The 24296-nt window shown below is 50.2% G+C and overlaps 1 protein-coding gene across 1 annotated transcript; it reads right to left on the reverse strand.

The window, feature by feature from the left end:
* Positions 1 to 1771: 1771 nt before the first annotated feature.
* LOC149916771 (uncharacterized) lies at positions 1772 to 5109 on the reverse strand. Its single transcript, XM_090145870.1, has 4 exons — positions 4392 to 5109; positions 2455 to 4250; positions 2126 to 2195; positions 1772 to 1932 (listed from the first exon to the last, which is right to left on the reverse strand). The coding sequence occupies exons 1-4, from the start codon at positions 5107 to 5109 to the stop codon at positions 1772 to 1774; spliced, it is 2745 nt and encodes a 914-aa protein (XP_090001996.1).
* Between the last annotated feature and the right edge of the window lie 19187 nt (positions 5110 to 24296).

Genomic DNA, 24296 nt, shown 5'->3' on the forward strand with positions numbered 1-24296 from the left:
GCACAAAGGAACGGAACACAGCTGGCAGCACAGTTAAGAACATGCTTCTGAGAGCACGAGAGCTCTCCATCCCCCAGAAAAAGAAATCAGGCAGGGGTGGCAGGAAACTCAGCTCAGCTGAGCACGGGGCTGCTGGGAAGGCTGAGGGAAAAGAAGGAAGCAGTGGAAGTGGGGATAGGTGGCCAGGGAGGAACAGAGGGATGTTGTTTGGATGTGCAGGGATGGCATCGGGAGGGCCAAGGCGCAGACAGTATAAAGTTCAACAAGGGATGTGGAAAGAAAAGAATAAAAAAAAAAAAAAAAAAGTGTTTGTTGAAGTACATTATGAGTAGCTGGCGCCAAGCATGGAAGGAGGGATGGGCAATCCTAATAGCCCAGAGCATATTCTGAAAATGTTGAGGGACCTTGATTCTTCTCTTGCCCAGAACCAACAGGCAGTATGCAACTGGGTAGCAGACTTAAGGGCTGCTTATATTAAAGAATACAAATATCGCTGAAGAAGAGGGAAAGCAGTGGTTTGTGCAGTACTCGGGACACAGCTGGTCACACTCACAAGTACTATGGGCAGCCATGATTCTCAGGAGCCAGCATTATCTCCTCCTTGCAGGAGGAAGTAGGAAAATTATAAGAGCAGCTGGTTGAGGAGCAACAGCAGTGTCAGCAGGCAGAAGCACTGATGAAGTGCTTGGGGAGGGAAGAGGCCTTCTGCCTCTAGGCCAACTCTTAGACTACTGTAGGCAGCCCCGGCCCCACTTCCTTCCAAGACAACAAACATGAAGCCCAACCCACTCCCTTTAGGAGCTAAGGAAGGCACAGCCCCCCCTTGTAGCTGAACTATGCAATCAAGGGATTACAGCACCTGCAAACTCTCCTTGTAACTTTCCTGTATGGCCAGTGTGGGAGCCCTGTGGCAAATGGAGACTTAGAGTGGACTGCAGGCGTCTGGGTGCCGAGACTGCCCCTTCAGCAAAAGCGGCCCCAAATGTTTCAGAATTGATTACTGCCCTACGGGAACAGCCTCATCCCTTTCTGGCTGCCACTGATGCCTAAGACAGCTGTTTTATGGTCCCCTTGAGGAAGGTGGAGGACAATCAATTTGCATTTACTTGGAGGGAGTGCAATGCACAGTCACCCGATTACCCCAGGGGTACAGACACTCGCCCACTCTGGCGCTCGGAGCATTGGCACGGAGGCTGGAGAAGCTCACGTTGGACCACGGTGTCTGGGTTTGTCTGTATACCGATGACATCCTCATATGGGGGAATGATGATGTCAACGTAGGGAATACCCAAGCCTGCGCAGTGAGACACCTGAGGAGCCCTGAGCCAGCCGGGACACTTTGGTCTCCTCTCAGTAGGTGCCTGGCTGTGCTCGCACCCCTACAGACACACCGGTGCTCTCCCACCAGGGCTGCCCCTTTCACAGCCCCTCACCCCGATCATCACAGCCCACCTCACACACACACCGGCTCAGCCAGCTCACACTTTGCAAGTCACAAATCACTCTCCCTTGCACGCCCACGCTCTCTGCACTTGCTGCCACCACCGACACATGGATCCATTGCCCCGTGCTCTGAGCCCAGTAGTCGCACTCAGAGACCAACCATGCACGAGTGCACAGATGAGACAGCACTCAGGCAGGATAGAATAAAGATAGCATTTAATCAGAATTCTATGTTGACAAGATGGAATCAGAATTCTGCATTGACAAGTTGGAATCAAAATTCTTCACTGACATGATGGAATCAGAATTCTACATTGACAGGATGGAATCAATCTCTGGGGAGCTGCCTGGTGTTTACAGCCTCGTGCCTCTCCTCTCGCTGTCCCCTGATGCAGCTGCAGGTGCAAACCCTGCGCAGAGCCCGGAGCACACTCCTGATGACAGCTGGCATCCGGCGGCGAGCTGCTGTGTGTGGTGCGGCTGTGGTACCTGTGGGGGACAGAGAGCTGTAGGCAAGGGGCAGAGGCGAGCTCCTGCCTGCCACCCACCACCATGGAATTTCCCTGGGAGGACTGGCTTGGATATGGCAGCGCATGGAACGCTGTCAGCCTCCATGCCACTTGGTGGGCCATCTGAGCTTGACAGGTCCCTCCCTGGGATTGTTTTCTGTCTGGGGACGTACCTGGGCCATCCTCCGGTGCATCTCTGAAGCACACGGAGCTCTGTGCACGTTCTTCAGCCTCTGCAGAAACCTGTGTGAAGAGAACAAAACCACACACCTGTAATACCACTGGCTGTTGATGGTGTGGGTGCCAGGGGTCCAGGGGAGGGATCCCCTTTCCAGGCCCCTTTGATTGAAGGCAAGGCAGGAATAACAGAGGGGCTGTCCACCCTAATGCATGGAGCTGGTTGGAAAGGAGACAGCATCTCCAGGCATCTCCCCACAGCGCACACTCCAGGCACCACTCCTGCCTCTGCCTCCAATTCATGCCTGGTGCTGACCTTGCTCACCTCATGCTGAGGGCCCACATCTTCTGCTCCCTCACATGCTGACACATGCTCCTCAGTCATGGGATCTGCAGCTACAGATGAAGCTGAAGAAATGGCCTCCACCTCACCAGATGGCTCATCGGATGTGCTGGATGTGATGCTGACTGCCTCTGATGCAGCATCTTCCTCAGAGTCACATCCCCAGTCTTCCTCCACATTCTCCAGTGTTGAAGGGCAAGGACAGGAGGGCGGGTGCATGCCCTCATCTCTCACTGCATTGTCTCTGGCATCCAGCGTGCCCTCAGCAGTGCTGGCAGCACTGTCGCTGTCATCACTGGACTCTTCCAGTATAACTGGCAGTCTAACAGTCCACTTTCTGGAGTCACCAGAGTCAAGAAACCCATCCCGTGATGTCGTGGGCCAGATACCTGGCGTGCCCTGAAGAGCGCCAACATTATTGAATGTGTCACCTCTTGCCTGGAGCCTTCGCTGCCTGGGGCTTCTCACATTCCTTGGCCAGGAAATATTCCAGTGTGACAACATCTGCTCCTTTCTGTCCTCCTCACGAATTCTCCGCATTGCTGGGATCATAGGAGAGTACCCAGAGGGCTCCCTGTTGATCTCGCTGGGATCTGGCAGTCTCCGTGCTTCTCCCAGACCTTGTCCGGAGGATTCAGGCATGGCCATAGCTGATTCTTCTCTTTCTCCTCCCTCGGACATTGGCAAGGGGAGCGATACTGCATCAGTCTCCTCTGCAGAGCTTGCAGCCTCGGAAGAATCTGAGCTTTCTGCATCTTCCAGCACTGATGCAGGTAAAGGCTCAAGGTGCCCTGCAGGCCCTGGCTCAGCATCCAGAAGAGATGGTGAACACACAGTGCGTACCTCATCAGATGGGGCAAGAGATGCAACTTGCAGGGTGCCAGATGACTGTCCTGCCGTTTCTATCTCTGCAGCCTCTTCCAACTCTAGCTGCGAGTCCTGGACTATAACACCTCTGGCTGAGGAATCATCAGAAGCAGAAAACTGGCCCTCAGCCCTCGATGTCACACTGCAGACGCTCAGCGTGTCCTGAGCACTGTCAGCTGCACTGGCACTGTCTTCTGTTGCTTGGGGCCTTAGCAGCGGGGGCACGCTCATGCTATTTGGCCAGGAGATGTTCCAGTTGGACAGCATCTGGTCCTTCTTTGCCTCATCCCGGATTCTCTGGATTGCTGGGTGAACTGGAGGATATCCATATGCCTCCCCGTAGACCTCTCTGGGATCTTGCAACCTCTGTTCTTCTCCCAGAGACTGGTTGGAGAATTCAGGCATGGTGCTAGCCGTTTCTTCTTCTTCTCCCTCGCATGCTCTCCAGAAAAAAGGTGCTGCATTGGCCTCCTCTGGAAAGTATTCAGCCTTGGAAGAAGTTGAGTGTTCCCCATCTTCAGGACCTGTTACAGCCAAAGCCTCAAGGTGTCCTCCAGGCCCAGGGTCTGCAGCCAGAAGAGAAGCCGAAGGCATGCTGCCTGCCTCATCAGGTGAGGCAAGAGATGCGCTCCGCAGTTTGCCAGGTGAACATCCTGCGGATTCCCTCTCAGCAGTCTCTTCTAATTCTTGCAGCTCAACCTGCACTCCAGCATCCCTGGTTCGGGAACCACCAGAGGCAGGAATCTGAGCCTCAGCCCTCGATGTCGCGGAGCGTACGCCCAGGTTTCCCTGAGCAGTGTTGGCAGCACTGGGCCTGGGCACGCTCACAGAGTTTGCCCACCGTGTGTTGCAACTGGACAACATCTGCGGTGTGTGCTGAGGTCTCGGGGCAAGTACTGGGAGTCTGCTGCCTCTAATGGGTCTGGCATGCCGAGGCACGAGAACAGTTGAGGGGACTTCCAGGGCTGGACCCCGGCTCTCAGCCCCTGCTGTCCCGTCCTGGACATGCAAGGTTCCCGGAGGTCTCGGGGCAAGGACTGGGAGTCTGCTGCCCCTGATGCCCACGGCACGTGCTCTGCCACTTGGAGATGCTGTGGAAGAGGCTGCCGCTGGCAGAGCAGGCAGCTTGCAGACCCCAGAAGCTGCTGCTGCACGCCTGGGTGCTGCTGCCGGCAGCCCCGCCCGCCTTAAGCGAGGCAGCAAGGGTGGCTGAGGCTGTCTGCTTTGGCCACTGGCACCGCCGCCGGTCGCCGACTCCAGGAACTGCCGCCCGCCCGCCTGCAAGAGAAGCCGAGGAGAAAGGCCGAGTGAGCGCGGTCCTCGCCGCTCGCGCCGCACGCAGCACCGAGGGCAGCGCTCAGCCCGCGGGCGGCTGCCGCCCCGCTCCCCACAGCCGCACCGGCACAGGGCGGTCCCCACGCGGCGCGGGAAGACGTCCGGCCCCGCCTCCCTCGGGCTCCCTACCTGTGCGCGGCGGCTCCCGGAGGCCCGCGCGCTCTCCGGGCCGGGCAGCGGCGGCAGACGGACGCCGCGGAGGGACGAGCCCGGGCTCCGGCCGCCCGGCGGCACCACCTGCGGGGAGAAGGAGAACCGGGATGGAGGCGGCGAAGGCGCGGCCGGCGTCCCCCGCGGCGGCGACTTCGACGGCCGCCGGCGGCCCGGCCGAGCCCGAGCGCCTCCCTCCCCGGCCCGCACCTGTCGGCGGTCGCGCACGCGTGGCAGCCCCGCGTCGGGCTGGCGGTCGTCCTTCTTCTCCCGCTCCTCGCTCATCGCCGCGTCCTCGCGCAGACGCTCGGTCGCACGCACCCGGGGGAGCCGCGTCCTCCTCGCGGAGCCGCTCTCCCGAGAGTGAGCGGCACTCTCTCCGGGGGACTCCGGCCCCTCGCGGCGGCCCCGCGTCACAATGGCCTTGGGGCGCGACGCCGGCCCGCGTCACGGAGCCCCGGCGCCGGGCTCCCCTCTCCCCGCTCCCCTCGGCCGTCTCCGCGGCCGCCCCGCGCCTTTCCCGGCGGCGCCGTCGCCGTCGCCGTCGCCGTCGCCGTCGCCGTCGCTGACGGGCTCGCCCTCGGCCGCGCCGGGGCCGTCGAAGCGGCTGGAAGCGGCCGCGTCCGGCACGGAGCGGCCCCTGCCCTCGTCTCGTCGCCCAGCCCGGCCGAGTCCACCCGGCCCGAGCGGCCCGTCCGCACCTCGGCCCCGTCTTCGTGTTGCGGCTCTCCGGCCCCGCTTAGCGCTCGGATGTGCCGCGCTCTGTGGAGCAGCGTGCGGGACGCAGCTCAAGTCTCTGGAGATGAGCTCGCTGTGGAGCAAGAGTTGTGGTGGGAGCTGCATCTCATAATGAGACCCATGGTGGAGCAGTCTGTGACAGAATGACTTTAGTCCTTGGCTTGAATCCGGATTGGATTGATTCTTTATAAACTGCTGTCTTTGGGAAGTCCTCTCTGGATCACTTTGGGAAGGAGCACATCCCAGATGAGGGGCTTCGTGCTGGAGCTGGGCACAAGGCGAGGATGAACCGGCTGCAGAGGCGAAGCTTCATTATCTGTCCACAGTCCCTAATTCCCCAGCTCCAGCAATTGGTTTACTTCTTAAACATCTCCTGATTGCCACAAGGCACACATATTTCAGGATATATTTTGGAGTAGGCCTTTGTCTAATTAGCTGTTACGTATCAACTTGGAAACTAAAACAAATGTGAAGGTAATTTAATTGTATAGACTGCTATTGAATAAAAAAGTTATGAGCTAAATTTTGCCTCAATACTCAGAAACAGCTTCTCACAACAATTGCATTTTCACTGAATCACACAGAATCACAGAATGGCCCGGGTTGGAAGGGACTCCAAAGATCATGAATCTCCAACCCCCCTGCCACATGCAGGGCTACCAACTTCCACATTTAATACTAGACCAGGCTGCCCAGGGCCCCATTCAACCTGGCCTTGAACACCTCCAGGGATGGAGCATCCACAGCCTCTCTGGGCAACCTGTTCCAGCACCTCACCACTCTCACAGTAGAGAACTTCCCCCTGACATCCAACCTCAATCTTCCCTCCCTCGATTTAAAACCATTTCCCCTTCTCCTTTACTCCCCTCCTGTTTGTAGGTTCCCTTTAGGTATTGAAACGCTGCAATGAGTCGCCCCGCAGCCACCTTTTCTCCAGGCTGAACAAGCCCAGCTCCCTCAGCCTGTCTTCAAAGGAGAGGCGCTTCAGCCCTCCGCTCATCTTCGTGGCCCTCCTCTGGACCCTCTCCAACAGCTCTCTGTCGTTTTTGTACTGGGGGCTCCAGACCTGGACACAGTACTCCAGATGGGGCCTCACAAGAGCAGAGAGGGACAATCACCTCCCTGTCCCTGCTGGTAACCCCTCTTCTGATGGAGCCCAGGATACCATTTGCTTTACAAGCTGCAAGGGCACACTGCTGGCTCATGTTAAGATTTTCATCCACCAGGACCCCCAGGTCCTTCTCTGCAGGTCTGCTCTCAAGGACTGCTCTTCGAGTCTGTAGGGATGCCTGGGATTCCTCGGCCCAAGTGCGAAACCTTGCACTTTTTTGTGTTGAAATTCATCAGGTTCATCCGGGCCCACCTTTCAAGTCCATCGAGGTCCCTCTGAGTGGCATCCCTTCCTTCCACCGTGTCAACCGCACCACTCAGCTCGGTGTCGTCAGCAAACTTGCTGAGGGTGCACTCGATTTTGTCGTCGATGTCACTGATAAAGATGTTAAAGAGCCCTGTCCCAAGACAGAGCCCTGGGGGACACCGCTTGTTACCAGCCTCCATCTGGACATAGAACCACTAATCACCAGTAGAACCATTAATCACGTATAGAACCATTAATCACCATTTTCATGGTATCTCAACTGATTCTTAGTTTCTTAGTTGCAGTTTTCAATTTTGAGCATGTCAGTGGTTTATGGGCCAGTTCAGCCTGGTTCCATGACTAATGGAGCAGGGGGCAACAGATCTACATCCTAGGAAAAAGGGAAGGGGAGAGGGGAAAAAGGGTGGGAAATGGGCCTGAAAACAGAACAGCAGCAACTATCTGAGGAGGAAAGTTAATTTACTAAATAGGATAGCGGAATGCAAGGTAACACAGTATAACACAGTATAAAAGGAATCGAAGCTAATAAATCAAATAAAGTGAGAGAGAGTGTGTTCAAAAAACTGAAGGCCTTACTCTACTGCTGAAGACCAGACGGCTAGGGAGTGCACACTGCCGAGATGAGCAGAAAGGGAAAAGGGCACATCTCATGGTCTATGAACAGTTTTATCTTTCCCTCTGAATGGAAAACAGAAACAGAACAGTGAACAGTCCTCTGGGATATGTCGTTCTTCTTCTCTTCTGAGACACGTATAGACGGAACTATCCACTACCCACGGAACTGGAGCATTAACTCTTTAACTCCCCGTGCACTACATGATTTTATGATGTGGAATACCTATAGCGAAAGTCATGAAACCATGATAGAGCAGAAAGTATTTCTTTCATACTGAAGTACATTAGGCATTCAGGTTCAGCTCAGCGGGTCTGTTTTTATCAGTGTGTATATTCTGCATGTTCTAGCATTGTTTTTGCAGTTCTGAGCTCCTTGGCAAAATTGTAGTGGGAGCAGTTACAGAGTTCTACTTAGTCCAGGGAATATTTTTAAGATAACCAATCTAGATCAAAATGAAGTCTACCTCTATATTTTTTTTTCCAGGAAAATGACATTCACCGTGTTGTGATTTAAACCCTCAGGAAGCTCAGTGCAACACAGGTGTTTGCTCCCTGCTCCATCAGTGGGATGGAGAGATAAAAACTCTTTACTAAGACAGAAAAGATAGTGAAAAAAAATGATAGTAATAATAATATATATATATATAGTTATAAATGTTTTGAAAACAAGTGATGCACAACATAATTGCTCACCACCCATGGGCAATGCCCAGTCCATCCCCAAGCAGCGGTGGCCCTCTCAGCCAATTCCCCATGGTTTTATAGTTTTTTGACACGATGCCATATGGTATGGAATATCCCTTTGGCAGTTTAGATCGACTCTCCTGGTTCTGTTCCCTCTCAACTCCTTGTGCTCCTCCAGGGCCCTCGCTGGCAACAAAGGATGAGAAGCTGAGCAACCAAAATGTTTTGGCTCTGTGCAGCACTGCTTAGCAACAACTAAGGCGTTGGTGTGTTACCAACGTTGTTTTTTCTCCTAAAGCCAAAACATAGTACCAGATGATCTGAAGAAGATCATCTGTGATAAAAATAGGACACACAGATATATCTAATTGCTAAGCTCGGAAAAAGTTGTTTATAAGAAAAAGCAATAAAACATTATTAAAGTAACCTATGGTTGAATTAATGCACTATCTTGATTCTGCCATAGCTGAACAGATGTTTCAGAGAAAACTGCATGAATATTTTTTGATACCAGTCAGTACATAGTCAGCTACCACAGGGAAGCCTTCTTTACGTGTATAAGCAATTACTGCAGATTATCCCTTTCCAGAATAAAAGAATAGTATGAAGTCATACTACTAAATTTACTCTGTTTTCTCTTATTTTTGCTGTATAAGCTCTGATATTTTAGTACAGGAGCACTAGAAATATGTCTGCTCTGACAGAAGATGATAAATAACTTTTAGAGTCTTAAGTAGTGTCATTACAGACCTTTTCTTTTACTATAGGAGAGACAATGTTCCAGATTGTAAAGTGAGAATCTATATATGTTTACCAGAAACGTTTGAGATATTTCAGACCTAAAGATGTCCTTCTGTGTTATTTAAGCAGATGATCTCAACGTCTCTAGTTTTGCTGGTTTTCTTAGATTAACAGGAATAGTGAATATCAAGTGTGAAAATCTCGAGTTATAACAGAGTTATTTCAAAACTCTTAAGAATGTTCTCTTTCTTAATTTGAGCTAATGTTTTCTTTCTTTTTGACAGTTGTCACTTTTATATCACAGAAGATACCAACTAATTTTTTACATTGTGTAGTCTATTTTATTTTACTGTCAGGTACTCTTTGAAATAGAATTATTAAGAGTGTAACTAGTAACTGGCAAAGAATAAGAAGAATTTCTTTTCACATCCAACAACGAAATCCAGGGAAAGGCCCCTCTTTTCATTATTCTCCAGTATATACCTTTTCATGTAAGTTTTACTCAGCTTATCTGCATGCAACAAAAAGCTGGTGTGCAAGCACTCTCCCCTCTGATTTTTTAGCGATGACAAATGTCATCCTTTACCCAGTGACATACTGGATCTTCACACAAAATCATTTGGCATTATTTTTAAGACTCAACAAAAACTCAGCAAAGTGCTCTGAGACAAAAGTGGTTTGACATAATACACCTGCAGAATAATACGGAATATACTTTTAACAAATCCAGGTATGATCTGTAGGGAGAGCGAGTTTTGAAGACATTCAAATGAAAGTGGTGCAAGATTTCTACCTGACAAGTTTTGACAGCAGCATTCTTCATGGCATAAGAGATTTCAGTTGTCTGGAACTATTTAATGGCCACCCAGCTTGATTTATAAAGAGCAAATTGTTGTTAACGAACTGCTCTGGCTTCTGGATCATGTGAGAGTCTGTGAAAGTATGGCAGTATAACATGGGCATCAAATATAACCTGCAGTAAATAGGGCTTGCTTCTATGAAGATATTCAAAACTTCACATGATATTCATGACATTTTTGGGGAAGAAGGTTACACTGAGACACTCGTGTACTTGAATATGTACTGGCATATTCGCTAGGGAATATCACATTGCTTGATTCTTGTCTTGCGCCACTGGGCTCAGTTGGACAAGACATAACTGGCAGAACAGGCAGTATGCAACTGGGTACCAGACTTAAGGGCAGAATACAAATATTGCTGAAGGGAAAGCAGTGGTTTGTGCAGTACTCAGGACAGTGCTGGTCACACCCACAAGTGCTACGCACAGCAATGATTCTCAGGAGCCAGCATTATCTCCTCCTTGCAGGAGATAGTAGGAAAATTACAAGAGCAGCTGGTGAGGAGCAGCAGCAGTCTCAGCAGGCAGAAGCACTGATGAAGTGCTCAGGGAGGGAAGAGGAGCGGCCTTCTGCCCCCGCTCCTTCCCAGCACCAAACTAGCACAGGCACAGAGAAATTATTCTTGAGGATGGACCCTTCTTTCGACTGCTCCCTTGGAGCAGACCCTACAGTAAATCACAACCTCATCAATGCTAACTCCCTCAGAAGTTGACCCTCAGAAGAGTGAGTTAAGTTAGATCTAGGCACTGGAGTGAGAAACTGCCTTTCCCATCTCTGTTAAGCAACGGGGGAGATGGGACATGTGGGTATTTACTAACCCTTGTGTATGCGAACAGTTCCGTTGTGGATGATGGTGCTGTTTAGGCACTCTCCCCCCAGTTCCCCACTGGGCTAGTCCAGCTCTTAGACTACTGTAGGTAGCCCCGGCCCCACTTCCTTCCAAGACAACAAACATGAAGCCCAACCCTCTCCCTTTAGGAGCTAAGGAAGGCACAGCCCCCCTTGTAGCTGAACTATGCAATCAAGGGATTACAGCACCTGCAAACTCTCCTTGTAACTTTCCTGTATGGCCAGTGTGGGAGCCCTGTGGCAAATGGAGACTTAGAGTGGATTGCAGGCGTCTGGGTGCCGAGACTGCCCCTTCAGCAAAAGCGGCCCCAAATGTTTCAGAATTGATTACTGCCCTACGGGAACAGCCTCATCCCTTTCTGGCTGCCACTGATGCCTAAGACAGCTGTTTTATGGTCCCCTTGAGGAAGGTGGAGGACAATCAATTTGCATTTACTTGGAGGGAGTGCAATGCACAGTCACCCGATTACCCCAGGGGTACAGACACTCGCCCACTCTGGCGCTCGGAGCATAGGCACAGAAGCTGGAGAAGCTCACGCTGGACCACGGTGTCCGGATTTATCTGTATACTGCTGACGTCCTCATATGGGGGAATGACGATGTCAACGTAGGGAATACCCAAGCCTGCGCAGTGAGACGCCTGGTAGTTAGTGCTGGCAGCAGGCAGTGCTGGCAATGCTGGCAGTGCAGGCAGTGCGGGCAGTTTCACCAGCAGAGGTTTAGGTTGGAGCACAGGAAATCCTGTGTACAGAAGGGCGTGTTAAGCACTGGAACAGGCTCCCCAGGGCGGTGGTTGAGTCACCGTCCCTGAATGTGTTTAAAATCCATTTGGATGTGGTGCTCGGGGACATGATTCAGCGGTGGGTAGTTAGAGTGAGGGTAGGATGGTTAGGTTGTGGTTGGACTTGATGATCTTGAAGGCCTTTTCCAACCTGAGCAATTTAATGATTCTATGACCTGCGTAACCTATATAACCCCAGCATATCCTTAGAAATAGCTGATGTGAAAGGTATGAATACCATATACATGTTCGTAACGTATTTTAGAAACAGTTACTGAATTACGTGACAAATTATTTCTCACAAAGCTGCAATGGACTTTAAATGTTCTAAAGAATGTGGGTATAGTATTCTGAACTAGGAAACGCACTGTAAGGTTGTTCATTAGGCCAGCAGAAATGAAATGCATTTAACAGACTTTCAAGGAGTCAGAGCCTTTACACAAAGCAGAACTGTCCTACCCTGTGGGAACGTTAAGATGCCGTAGGCAGGCTCCAAGATACTCCCCTCTATCCTCCTTCCAAGCTTTTCTCTACGCAAGGACAGACGGATGACCAGAACAATGACCCAGTGTAAAAGGGCACAAATGCTAGGGGGTAATTGAACAATTAAGAGGCTATGCTTATGTTTATGTTGTAAAGCAGACATCGGAAAGTTACGGCCAAATGCTTGTTAAGAAAGCAATTGTTAGAAGGCAATTAACCAATTAAGGTATTTGTGTTTGGGTGGTAAGAATTTGTGTGTACTTGGTATTTGCATGATTAGTGAAGCGATTTTTCTGCTAATATCATGTCTAGGGCGATCCTATTCTCCCAGGCCATCCTACTTGTAGCATCCAATTGCTCTGCAATTCCCTTTATTGCCTTCTTTGTATAGTTTATACATCTCTGTTGATTGTAATAGATGTAGTTTATCCAATCCACGTTCTTGTTAATCGTCACCCACCAGAATAGCGACTCAAATCCTGCAGCAATTTGATTTCTAGCCTTAAATTCATCAGGGGCACCTCTGGGCACCCCAATGGAATCTATATGTATTATATCACCATCAAATGGGACTCCTAAACCTCTTCTGTTCCTTTTGTGAATGTGAGATAGATCCTTCTCAAATGCCAGAGTGAACGGAATGGCCAGTTGAACAAGTGCACAGGTACCTCCCCAATTAGATGGGAGAGTGGACCATAAGATCTTCCCACCGCAGCACTACCAGAGATCCGCTCTAGGGATTCCCAGCCTTGAACAGTTCCCCGCTAAATCCGTTGTAACATCCACGGTTTCACTGCACAGTGAGAAATTCCCTATAAGCCTGGTAGCCTTCACACCCTGTCTTGAGAGACAAGCTGTATGGTACCTATGGCCTTAGAGAATGCAGGAGGGATTTTGGCATCCATCTCCAATATGGGGGGAAACAACAGGGACAGTGATTTACAGGCTTCATTTCCCCAGGCGGTTTTCTCCTGGTACAGGGCAATCATACATTGCATCCCTTGGGAATCCTTGGTCCACCCTAAAGGAAGGGATACGACCTGAGCTATAGGCCGTCCTGATGCACAAGCATAGCAGTTGCTATGGTTGAGACTCCGGACAGTCTACTTAATCCATTCTACCCAGGCATTCACATCCCTGTATCCCGTCTCAATTTCAAATGTTTGTCTGAGATCTTTTATTTCCGTAATTAGCAGAGTTGCAGGACTTTTAGAAGGAATTTTCTCTCCTTTTTTCTCATCCTGAACCTTTTGAGTATAGTCAGGTAATGAATCCCATACAGCTACTCTGAATCTAGCTACTGGGTCCTTTCCCCGAATGTTTATTCCAATGCCAAAAGTGATGCTAACAAGGCTATCGGCCTTGCTAATTGTTATTGTTACCGGATTACACTGCAAAGTCTGGCAGTCTGGTTGGACAATTCCCTTGAACGTACTAATCCGTTCTTTCAGGGTGTGTGATTGCAATGTATCAGATATCCCTGGGGTGTATGTCCAGCCTTGATAGACAGTCGTCCACCATACATTATTCCATCCCCCACAGGGGGATCTCTTGTTCATGCCTAATTCAGGACACAGATATTTCTCTTCATGACTCAATTGTCGTTGGGCACTTAAGCCCCCACAGGATATCGCATTGCAAGCATCAAATGTGACAGTCTGAGGCATTTCTTTCCTTGTTACATTTACCCACATCTTCACAGGGTATCCTCCCGCTCCCCTCTGCAGGTCATCCTTTTCCCAAGCAGTCAGTTGACTAAGGCATTTTTTGAAGGTGATTGCTGTCAAAATCAAAATTACTAATTGGTCTTTCCCCCACATCATTATTTACTCATAAATATTTGTACCGTTACTACAGTGAAGAACAGGATATACTCCACTAGAAATACAAATATATCCTAAATGCCTCTCTGTCTATATTAGTAATGGAAAAAAAGATTAGTTTATTTACAATTTCTTTCTAATTTTTATCTATAGAGGATCCTTCATGGCAACAGTTTCCCACACTTCAGGGTTAGTGGAGGGTTTTACTCGGGTGTAGTGAGTCCAACCTTTCTCGGCTGTCCTGATGGCTGTTTCTGTTATCAGAAGTACTTGGAACGGTCCTTCTCAGTCGGGTTGCAGCTTTGCCTCCTTCCAGGTCTGGATGAGGACCCAGTCTCCAGGTTGGAATGGATGAATCGGAAATTCCAGAGGTGATGTCTGTGCTAACAGTCCTTGGATTCTGAGAGACGATAGTGAGGAAGACAATCCGAGTATATAGTTCTTAAGAAACATACCTTTAGTTTCAAACTGCGGTACCTCATTTTTTATTCAGCTTTATTTTTAAAGGGGTTATTTTCAACCTCCCCCCCATTCCCTTCCTTTGCCCAGACCATGGGATCTATATCTTTCTCATCTGTCTCAGTTAACACATTCATTGATACTGTAATTCCCTCCTGACAGATTGTTATTTGTATTCCCAATTTCATCATAAGATCTCTCCCCAATAAATTAGTACCAGCATCATGTACATACAATAATTGTCCTGTTACTGTCTTACTCCCTAATCTCAATTCAGTGTTTTCAAAAAGTGGTACCGTCATCCCCTTTCTCTACCCCACTTGTACCCCGTTCCTGGTACCAGGATTATACAGTTACTTTCTGGTGTCTGTACCCCCCCATAAGTTTTATTATGTTCCCTTAGAACCAAATTCTATAAAATACTAAAGGGCACAAGAAGGTGTCCATCTGGATATACACCCATCTGTCAGCTTGCTCTCTTCCCTTCTAAATCATTAATTAGATTCCTATCCTCTTTAGAATACCTTATAGGCTCTGATTAAGGTTCAGATGTTTTAAGTTTACCGTCTGGAATTAAAGCCAGTTCACCAATTTCTTTTCCTTCAGCTGCCTGTTCTGCCAGCTGATCCACCATCATATTCCCAGTTTCCTGTACAGTGTCACTCTTCTGATGTCCTTCAGTGTATGCTGCTCTTTGGTAGATTTACATCACGCTGAATTTGTTTTCCTTGTGTGTAAGCAACCCTTGCTCTTTCCAGATGATACCACGAGTGGGTACCATATACACATGCATATTTAGCATCTGTCCATATTTTTAAGTTTCTTGTTATTTCAGCCTTCTGAGCGGAAGTCCCCACAGCTAATGGTTTTGCTTCATTTACCTTGTCAGTAGCAGTTACTGCATATCCTGCCTTACAGTTTCCTTGTCTCACAAAACTGGTTCTGTCGATGAATCCAGGGGTCCTCAGCGTCGTCCAGTGGTTCCTCCTGCAGGTCTGACCAACTGGTATAGACAGCCTCATGCAGTCGCACACTGCTGGCTTGGAGGTAGCTCTTTGTTGGTGTTCTGGGTGTTCAGCAAATTGCTTCCTTCTTTTTGATCAGTTGTGCTTTCTGTTGAGAAACTTGATACCCATTTAAATCAAGAAATTCAGCAAACTCACAGTCCGTTGTACACAGTTCTCCTTTGATACTGTGGCATCCACGTACTGCAGTAAAGTTCCACCATGGAATAGAGGAACCCAAATCTCAGGCTCACAAGCTGACCAGTTCTCAAACATCATTGGGTTGTTCTCGCAACCCTGGGTCTCACTGTCCAGGTTAACTGAATTTTTGTTTTTGTGTACTTCAAATCCAGAATGGCAAACCCCACCAACTTATTCCTCAGCTTGGTTAATAAAGTGCATGGATTTACCACCATGGGTTGCATGTCTTCAACATTTCTATTAACTGCCCTCAAATCTTTTACCAAAGCATAGCTCTTGCCAATCCAAAAAGTTATTTATTATTTCTTTTATCCTCCTTCAATCTTGTATCCGAAAAGGGCATTGCTTTACCCTGGCTAGGCTGACTCCCATCTATAACTTAACTTTTATTGAGTTGCACTGTTTTTTTGGTTTTTTTTTTGGCTCTGCCAGGCACTCCTGATGCCTGCAGTCCTGTGTATACCTGATTTAGGATTTACCTAACTTCTGGGGGTACAACATTGCTTTTGCCAGTTTGTGTTAAAGCCAGACCTAAAATTTTCAGTCAATTGGTCTTGCTTGACAATTAGCTCCAATTTTCTCTACTGAATTTAATCTCTACATTCAACTGTTCTAATACATCATGCCCAAGTAATGGTTTTGGAGAACCTGGTGTGTACAAGAATTTATGTATTCCTACTTGTTCTCCTAGCCTGTATTTAATTGGTCCCCCCAAAAAGTAACCTTCTCTTGCCAGTAGCTCCTACAACTATTTCAAAAATCATCTACGGGTAATAATTCTTGATGTAGCACAGGGTAAAAGCCACCCGTATCAGAAAGTAAACTCTTTACCCTGCTTCCCCAGCTGCCTTCGGTCCAGTGGGGGTGGAACTCTCCCTGAGCCCTTCCAGGCTCCCCCTTACCTCTTCTTCTAGGTAAGGACATCCCTGTTACAGCTTGCTCAACTTTGCCTTCCTCAGCCTGTGTTTTTCCCAAACCCTTTTCACTTTCCAGACTTTCATCATTACTGAAATACAATGTTAGTAATTTCTGTTTCACTCCCTCCCCTCCCCAGGATTCCGGTGCTCACACTGGGACATCGGGTTTCCCGAGATCTCTGCAGATGACGGCTATTCTCACTCTCACTGTCCCGCCCCATCCCCATTCACAAGTCACACACCCTGCACAGTTACAGCGGGAAGCTCTCGCCCCCAGCTCTTTCTCTCACTCAGAGTTGTTCTTACAGACCGTGGGGGGGGGGGGGGGGGGGGGGCTAGTGCGGGGGATGTGTTCTCATGCAGACCCAAACTCTAATATCCCGAACTCACTGTTTTCCTTAACCTTTTTGCCGTTTTTTTTGTTTGTTTTCCCCACAATTCCACTATTTGTACCCTCAGTTACATTTCCATGTACCATTAACAAATAGATTTCCACACAGCATCGAGACAGTTTCTACCACTCCCTTCAAAATCCACAAATCAAACAATACAGTTCTTCAATTTCCACAAACACCCAGCATTTGCTCTCATGATTAGAGTACTCAGTTATAAAACTGGTCTCATTCTTCCATTTATGTTCCTGGTTTCTTATCCAATATTCCCCCTGGCTCACCAGCAATATTTTTCCAGTGAGCCAAAATACAACCCAGGGAGGTCTTCTTGGTATCACTTTAGACACTCTCTGTTGCATAACAGCCTCATACATGACATGACATAACATAATTTAACACTTTCACGACATAAACATTTAACAATCACAAAGACAGTGACAATAATCAGTACAATTTATCCTCAGGATCCTTCCTCTCTCTGCCTCCCTCCAGGGCCCAACCTTCCCTCTGTATTCATTTCCCACACTTGCATAGCTGCCCACCTCCTTCTCCAATAAACAACACATCAATGATAAACATCATTTCCATCCATGAGTAGAAATTAGGCCCTAGAAATTGATCTAATTGTTCTGCGACACTTATTGGATCCTCAATTAAGGAATTCTTCTTGAAAATCCTGACTTTTCTTCTAGTAAAAACAGCAGGCATTAGCATACCCTATTTCCCTTTGAGCTAAGGACACTGCCCTAAAGGATAAAGTGAAGTATTAGTAAGGTTAGTGTTAGAGAAAGGAAGGCTCTCTAGGTCCCATTCACATTACTCCAACTCGCTCAGTTAATCGAGAGTGCATCCTCTCTGTCTCTTGCATTGCTTTAGAAATCTAAGGGGGGAAGTTATCTAAGGGATCCCATTTATGATCTTTCTGCTTCTCTTTCCTTTTTCTTCTGAAGTTTGACTCCTCCTTGTGAGGAAGATTTTATTTTATTTTTTTTACTTCTTGCATCCATTAAGCGAGATAAGCCAATCCTGTTTCAGAAAAAGGAGTCAGTTTACTGATTACATATAAATACAAAGGCAGACAGGCCCATCTTCGTCAGACCCCTACTTTGGTCAAAATCATGAGTTTTCCCTGTAGTGGCTCTCTAGGCTATGTCTGTATACAGTATTTAAACATCTTTTCCCTGTTCTTTTCCCTGGTCTGGGGATTATTTTCCAAGCTTCTTTCCCAACGGGCTATCTCTAGGCACGAATTTGGGGACCCTTTTCCCTGTTCTACGGAGCTCCTATTCCCCATCCCTCCGGAATCCGATTCTTGGATTTGGGGCCAATCCCCCCGGAGCACCTCGCTCCGATTCTCAGATTCAATAGGGGTGTGCTGCTGCCACTTCGTCAAGTGCACAGGTACCGCACACCAACAGCTCCCTGCCGAGACTCACCCGAGTCTCCACCGACCCCCAAGGCAAGAATTAAATTCCCTTACCTTGGTCCATGCATGAAGTTACCGGGTCTCCAGGGGTCAAAGCACATGCCTGCCTGCCCCTTGGCTTTCACAGAGCCCGGCCTGTCTTTAACAGTCTCGGTTTCTTATCGGCCGTCCCAAGGAGTCACCTCGCCACCCAGACAGAACCTCTGAAATCAGCAGGGTGCACCTATCCTGTCCAGGGCAGTAGGGAGACCCTCAAAGAGGCGATAATTATCCCAGATGAGCCCCCAAATTGTTGGAAATATCCAAATAATTTTTCAGGACGGTTTCTCTGATAAAGCAAATTTTATTCGCAATTGCAATAGCGGGCCTCCTGCAAGCAGGAGAGCACAGAGAAAACAGTGTTACATCTTTTATCCCTACTGCCTGACGCTTATCTCTTTCCCCCCTGCTTCCTCATTGGCTGAGTACTGCAGGTTCGCACTCTTTCGCGACGCTTCACTAATCATACAAATACCAAGTAAACACAAATCCTTACCACCCAAACGCAAATATCTTAATTGGTTAATTGCCTTCTAACAATTGCTTTCTTAACAAGCATTTGGTCGTAACTTTCCGATGTCTGTTTTTTACAACATAAACATAAGCATAGCCTCTTAATTGTTCAATTACCCCCCCTAACATTTGTGCCCATTTTACACAGGGTCATTGTTCTGGTCATCCGTCTGTCCTTGTGTAGAGATAAGCTCGGAAGGAGGATAGAGGGGAATATTTTGGAGCCTGCATACGGCTCCAGAGTAGGACTGATTTGTGTAAAGGCCCTGACTCCTTGAAAGTATGTTAAATGTATTTTGCTTCTGCCGGTCGAATGAACAACATTACAATGTGTTTCCTAGTTCACAATACTATATCCACACTGTCTAGAACGTTTAAAATCTACAGCAGTTTTGTAGGAAATAATTTGTTAGGTAATTCGGTAATTATGTTTCTAAAAATGTTACTCACATGTATATGGTATTCTTACTTTCCGCATCAGTTATTTCTAAGGATATGTTACAGCTTAATTTTTTAGATCAGGAAAGTTGCCCTCTACCCTCGATGTTGTGGTGCAGGTGTCCAGCATTCCCTGACCTGTGTCAGTAACGCTGGCACTGTCATGTGCTGCATGGGGTCTCAGCAGCCTGAGCATGCTCTCACTGCTTGGCCAGGAGATGTTCCAGATGGACAACCTCTGCTCCTTCCTCGCCTCATCCCGAATTCTACGAATTGCTGGGAAAATTGGAGAATATCCATAGGTCTCCCCGTAGAGCTCTCTGCAATCTGGCAGTTTTGGTGTTTCTCCCAGAGGTTCTTTGAACAATTCCAGCACAGGCATAGCTATCTCGTCTTCTCCTCCCTTGCATTGCTGACTGGAGGAGTGGTGCTGCATTGACCTCCTCTGGACAGTGCGTGGTCTCGTTTTCTGCATCTTCTGGCACAGATGCAGGCAATGGCTCAAGGTGTCCTGCAGGCCCAGGACCAGCGCCCAGAAGAGAAGCTGAACGCACAGTTTCTGCTTCATCACACAAGGCAAGACATGCATTCTGCAGCTCTCCAGATGACTGTGCTGCAGTTCCTGTCTCAGCAATCTCTTCCACATTATGCTGTTCATCCCGCACTCCAGCATCCCAGGATAGGAGCTCTCCTGCCGCAGGAAAGAGGCCCTCCACCATCGATGTTGTGGTGCGGGTGTCCAGCATACCCTGAGCAATGTCAATAGCACTGGCACAGGCATGTGCTGCTTGGGGTCTTAGCAGCCTGAGCATGCTCATGTTTGGCCAGGAGATGGTCCAGCTGGACAACATCTGCTCCTTCCTCGCCTCATCCTGAATTCTCCAGATTGCTGGGTGAACCGGAGAACATCTGTAGGCCTCCTGGTTGACCCCTCTGGCATCTTGCAGACTCAGTGCTGCTCCCAGAGCTTGTCTAGAGACTTCAGGCACGGTGGTAGCAGTTACTTCTCTTTCTTCCCCCTCACACACTCTTGGGAACAGCACTGCATTATTGGCCACCTCTGGAGAGTGTGCAGCCTTGGGAGAATCTAGGTTACCTGCATCTTCAGGCACTAATGCAGGCAGGGGCTCCTTGTCTCGCTCTTTGCCACCTGCCTGCCCTTCTGGGCCCTTCTGAGCTGCTCTGGAAGATGGTGTAGTGGCAGCATGAGTGTCGCTGCTGCCCTCCTGAGCATCTCTCCAAGCTGCGTGGACCTTCCCAGCCTTGGTGGACAGCACCTGGGCCGTTCCTGCTGGTGGTCTCAGGGCGCCATGCACCCTGGAACTGCCAGCTGCACTTCGACGCTTGAGCTTGCGGCTGCAGCACAGCTCAGGGACACCACGCAGTTTTGTCTGGATCTGGCATGGCGAGGCCTGAGAACAGCTGAGACTTCCAGGGCTGGACCCTGGCTCTCAGGCCTTGCTGTCCCGTCCTGGACATGCAAGGTTCCCGGAGGTCTCGGGGCAAGGACTGGGAGTCTGCTGCCTCTAATGCCCACGGCACGTGCTCTGCCACTTGGAGAAGATGTGGAAGAGGCTGCTGCTGGCAGAGCAGGCAGCTTACAGATCCCAGAAGCTGCTGCTGCACGCCGGGGTGCAGCTGTTGGCAACCCTGCCCTCCTTAAGCGAGGCAGCAAGGGTGGCTGAGGCTGTCTGCTTTGGCCACTGGCACCGCCGCAGGTCACCAACACTGGAAACTCCCGCCTGCCCGCCTGCAAGAGAAGCTGAGGAGAAAGGCCGAGTGAGCGAGGTCCTTCCCGCTCGCGTTGCACGGAGCATCGAGGGCAGCCCTCAGCCCACGGGCAGCTGAGTGCAGAGGAGCTGAAGCAGAGGAGGGCTGGTCCCCACATGGCAGCCCCCACAGCACAGCAGCCCATTGTGGCAGCTCTGCACGCATGCCTGGGCAGCTGGCTGGGGGCCACCAGCGGCGAGTTTCAGCGTGTGGTGTGGCAGCGTGTGCAGGACAGAGAGCTGTAGGCCAGGGGCAGAGGCAAGGCCCTGCCTGCGCGCCACCACTCCAGGTCTTCCCTGGGATGGTGGGCCTGGGTACGGCAGGGCATGCAGTGCTGCCGGCCTCCATGCTGCTTCGTGGGCCATCTGAGCTGGGAAGCCCTCCCTGGGATGGCTTTCTGCCCGGGGATGTACCCTGGCCATCCTCCTGTAGTCCTGTACTCAAGCACTTGGAGCTCTGTGCACCTCCTGTGGCCTTCGCAGGAATGTTGTGTGTGGTGTGGCAGCGGTACCTGTGGGGGCAGAGAGCTGTAGGCAAGGGGCAGGGCGGGCACCAGGCAAGGCCCTGCCTGCCACCAAGCACCGCAGCTTTCCCTGGGAGGGCTGGCCCGGGCACAGCAGGACTCTGTACATGGAGCTGCTCGCCGGGCCGCTCGGGCCCAGCAGGCCCTCCCTGGGACGGCTCTGCACTTGGAGACATAGATGGGCATGCTCAAGCTGTGTGGCCAGGATGTGGTCCTACTGGACAACATCTGCTCCTTCCTCGCCTCATCTCGGATTCTCCGGATCGCTGGGTGATCTGGAGGATATCCACACGCCACCTGTTGGTCTCTCTGGGATACGGCGATCTCGCGGCATCTCCCAGAGCTTGCGTGGACAATTCAGACACGGCCATAGCCGCTTGTTTCTTCTCCTTGTCCTCCCGCACACACTGACAGCAGGTATTCCTGCGTTGCACTGACCTCCTCCGGACAGTGTGCAGTCCCGAGAGGATCTGAGCTTTCTGCATACCGAGGCACTGATGCAGGCAAAGGCTCAGGGTGTCCTGCAGGCCCAGGTTCTGTGGCCAGAAGCGACGCTGAGCGCACGGCATCTGCCTCACACACGGCGGTGTGGAGAAGGAGGCGTGGGATGGAGGTGGCGAAGTCGCCAGCAGCGTGCCCAGCAGCAGCAGCGACTTCAAAGGCCGCCAGCGGCCCGGCCGAGCCCGGCCCTGCTGCTCTCCGCCCTCGGCCCTGGCAGTTAGTGCTGGCAGTTAGTGCTGGCAGTTAGTCCTGGTAGTTCATGCGGGCAGTTAGTGCTGGTAGTTAGTGCTGGCTGTGCTGGCAGTTAGTGCTGGCAGTTAGTTCTGGCAGTGCTGGCAGTTAGTGCTGTAGGCGCAGGCAGTGCTGGCAATGCTGGCAGTGCAGGCCGTGCAGGCAGTTTCACCAGCAGAGGTTTAGGTTGGAACACAGGAAATCCTGTGTACAGAAGGGCGTGTTAAGCACTGGAACAGGCTCCCCAGGGCGGTGGTTGAGTCACCGTCCCTGAATGTGTTTAAAATCCATTTGGATGTGGTGCTCGGGGACATGATTCAGCGGTGGGTAGTTAGAGTGAGGGTAGGATGGTTAGGTTGTGGTTGGACTTGATGATCTTGAAGGCCTTTTCCAACCTGAGCAATTCCACGATTCTATGACCTGCGTAACCCGAATTGAGGGCTATACGCTTTTTAGAAGGGATAGGCAAGGTAGGAGAGGTTGGGAATTGCCGCCTACGACAAAAAGAGGACAGACTGCAAAGAGCTGCCTCAGAGAAATAGTCAGGCACACGTGGGGAGCCTGTGGGTTAAAACCAGGGACGAGACCAACAAAAGACAGCTGGTGGTCGGGGAATACTACAGGCCACCGAATCAAGGGGAGCCTGTAGGTGTGACCTTCTTCCTTCAGCTGCAGGAGCTGTTGTGCTCCCAGACTCTGATCCCTCTGGGGGATTTCAACCACCCAGATACCTGCTGGGAAATGAACATGGCGAGCTAGCTGCAAGTGATCCAGGAGACTCCTGGAGCCCAATAATGGTAACTTTCTGGTACCGGACTTGGACAGGTCAGGACCAGAGGGGACCAGCTGGTCACCAGTGGTTGCCGAGTTTGGTGCTCATCCGTGCAGAGGAGGTGGTCGAAGACGTTAAGATTGGAGGCAGCCTGAGCTGCAGCAACCATGCCCTGGTTGAGCTTGCGATCTCCAGGAACATGGGCCTGGCAAAGAGTGGAGTCAAGACACTGAACTTCAGGAGAGTGAACTTCAGTGACCTGTTTAAGGAATGGTTGAATGAGATCTCCTAGGAAACTGTCCTTAGGCACAAAGGAACGGAACACAGCTGGCAGCACAGTTAAGAACATGCTTCTGAGAGCACGAGAGCTCTCCATCCCCCAGAAAAAGAAATCAGGCAGGGGTGGCAGGAAACTCAGCTCAGCTGAGCACGGGGCTGCTGGGAAGGCTGAGGGAAAAGAAGGAAGCAGTGGAAGTGGGGATAGGTGGCCAGGGAGGAACAGAGGGATGTTGTTTGGATGTGCAGGGATGGCATCGGGAGGGCCAAGGCGCAGACAGTATAAAGTTCAACAAGGGATGTGGAAAGAAAAGAATAAAAAAAAAAAAAAAAGTGTTTGTTGAAGTACATTATGAGTAGCTGGCGCCAAGCATGGAAGGAGGGATGGGCAATCCTAATAGCCCAGAGCATATTCTGAAAACGTTGAGGGACCTTGATTCTTCTCTTGCCCAGAACCAACAGGCAGTATGCGACTGGGTAGCAGACTTAAGGGCAGAATGGAAATATCGCTGAAGAAAAGGGAAAGCAGTGGTTTGTGCAGTACTCGGGACACAGCTGGTCACACTCACAAGTACTATGGGCAGCCATGATTCTCAGGAGCCAGCATTATCTCCTCCTTGCAGGAGGAAGTAGGAAAATTATAAGAGCAGCTGGTTGAGGAGCAACAGCAGTGTCAGCAGGCAGAAGCACTGATGAAGTGCTTGGGGAGGGAAGAGGCCTTCTGCCTCTAGGCCAACTCTTAGACTACTGTAGGCAGCCCCGGCCCCACTTCCTTCCAAGACAACAAACATGAAGCCCAACCCACTCCCTTTAGGAGCTAAGGAAGGCACAGCCCCCCCTTGTAGCTGAACTATGCAATCAAGGGATTACAGCACCTGCAAACTCTCCTTGTAACTTTCCTGTATGGCCAGTGTGGGAGCCCTGTGGCAAATGGAGACTTAGAGTGGACTGCAGGCGTCTGGGTGCCGAGACTGCCCCTTCAGCAAAAGCGGCCCCAAATGTTTCAGAATTGATTACTGCCCTACGGGAACAGCCTCATCCCTTTCTGGCTGCCACTG

This window comes from Phasianus colchicus, chromosome 9 (genome assembly GCF_987193195.1).
Source record: "Phasianus colchicus chromosome 9, bPhaCol1.hap1.1, whole genome shotgun sequence".
In the NCBI taxonomy this organism is placed as follows: Eukaryota; Metazoa; Chordata; class Aves; order Galliformes; family Phasianidae; genus Phasianus; species Phasianus colchicus.

What these genes read in the sequence shown, in the direction of transcription:
- LOC149916771 (XM_090145870.1), bottom strand. Translation starts at nt 5,109, where the DNA reads ATGAGCGAGGAGCGGGAGAAGAAGGACGACCGCCAGCCCGACGCGGGG. An exon ending in ACGTGCCGTGGGCATCAGGG is followed by an intron (nt 4,251 to 4,391) that starts GCAGCAGACTCC and finishes GACCCATTAGAG; the next exon opens with GCAGCAGACTCCCAGTACTT. An exon ending in ATGTGGGCCCTCAGCATGAG is followed by an intron (nt 2,196 to 2,454) that starts GTGAGCAAGGTC and finishes CTCTTCACACAG; the next exon opens with GTTTCTGCAGAGGCTGAAGA.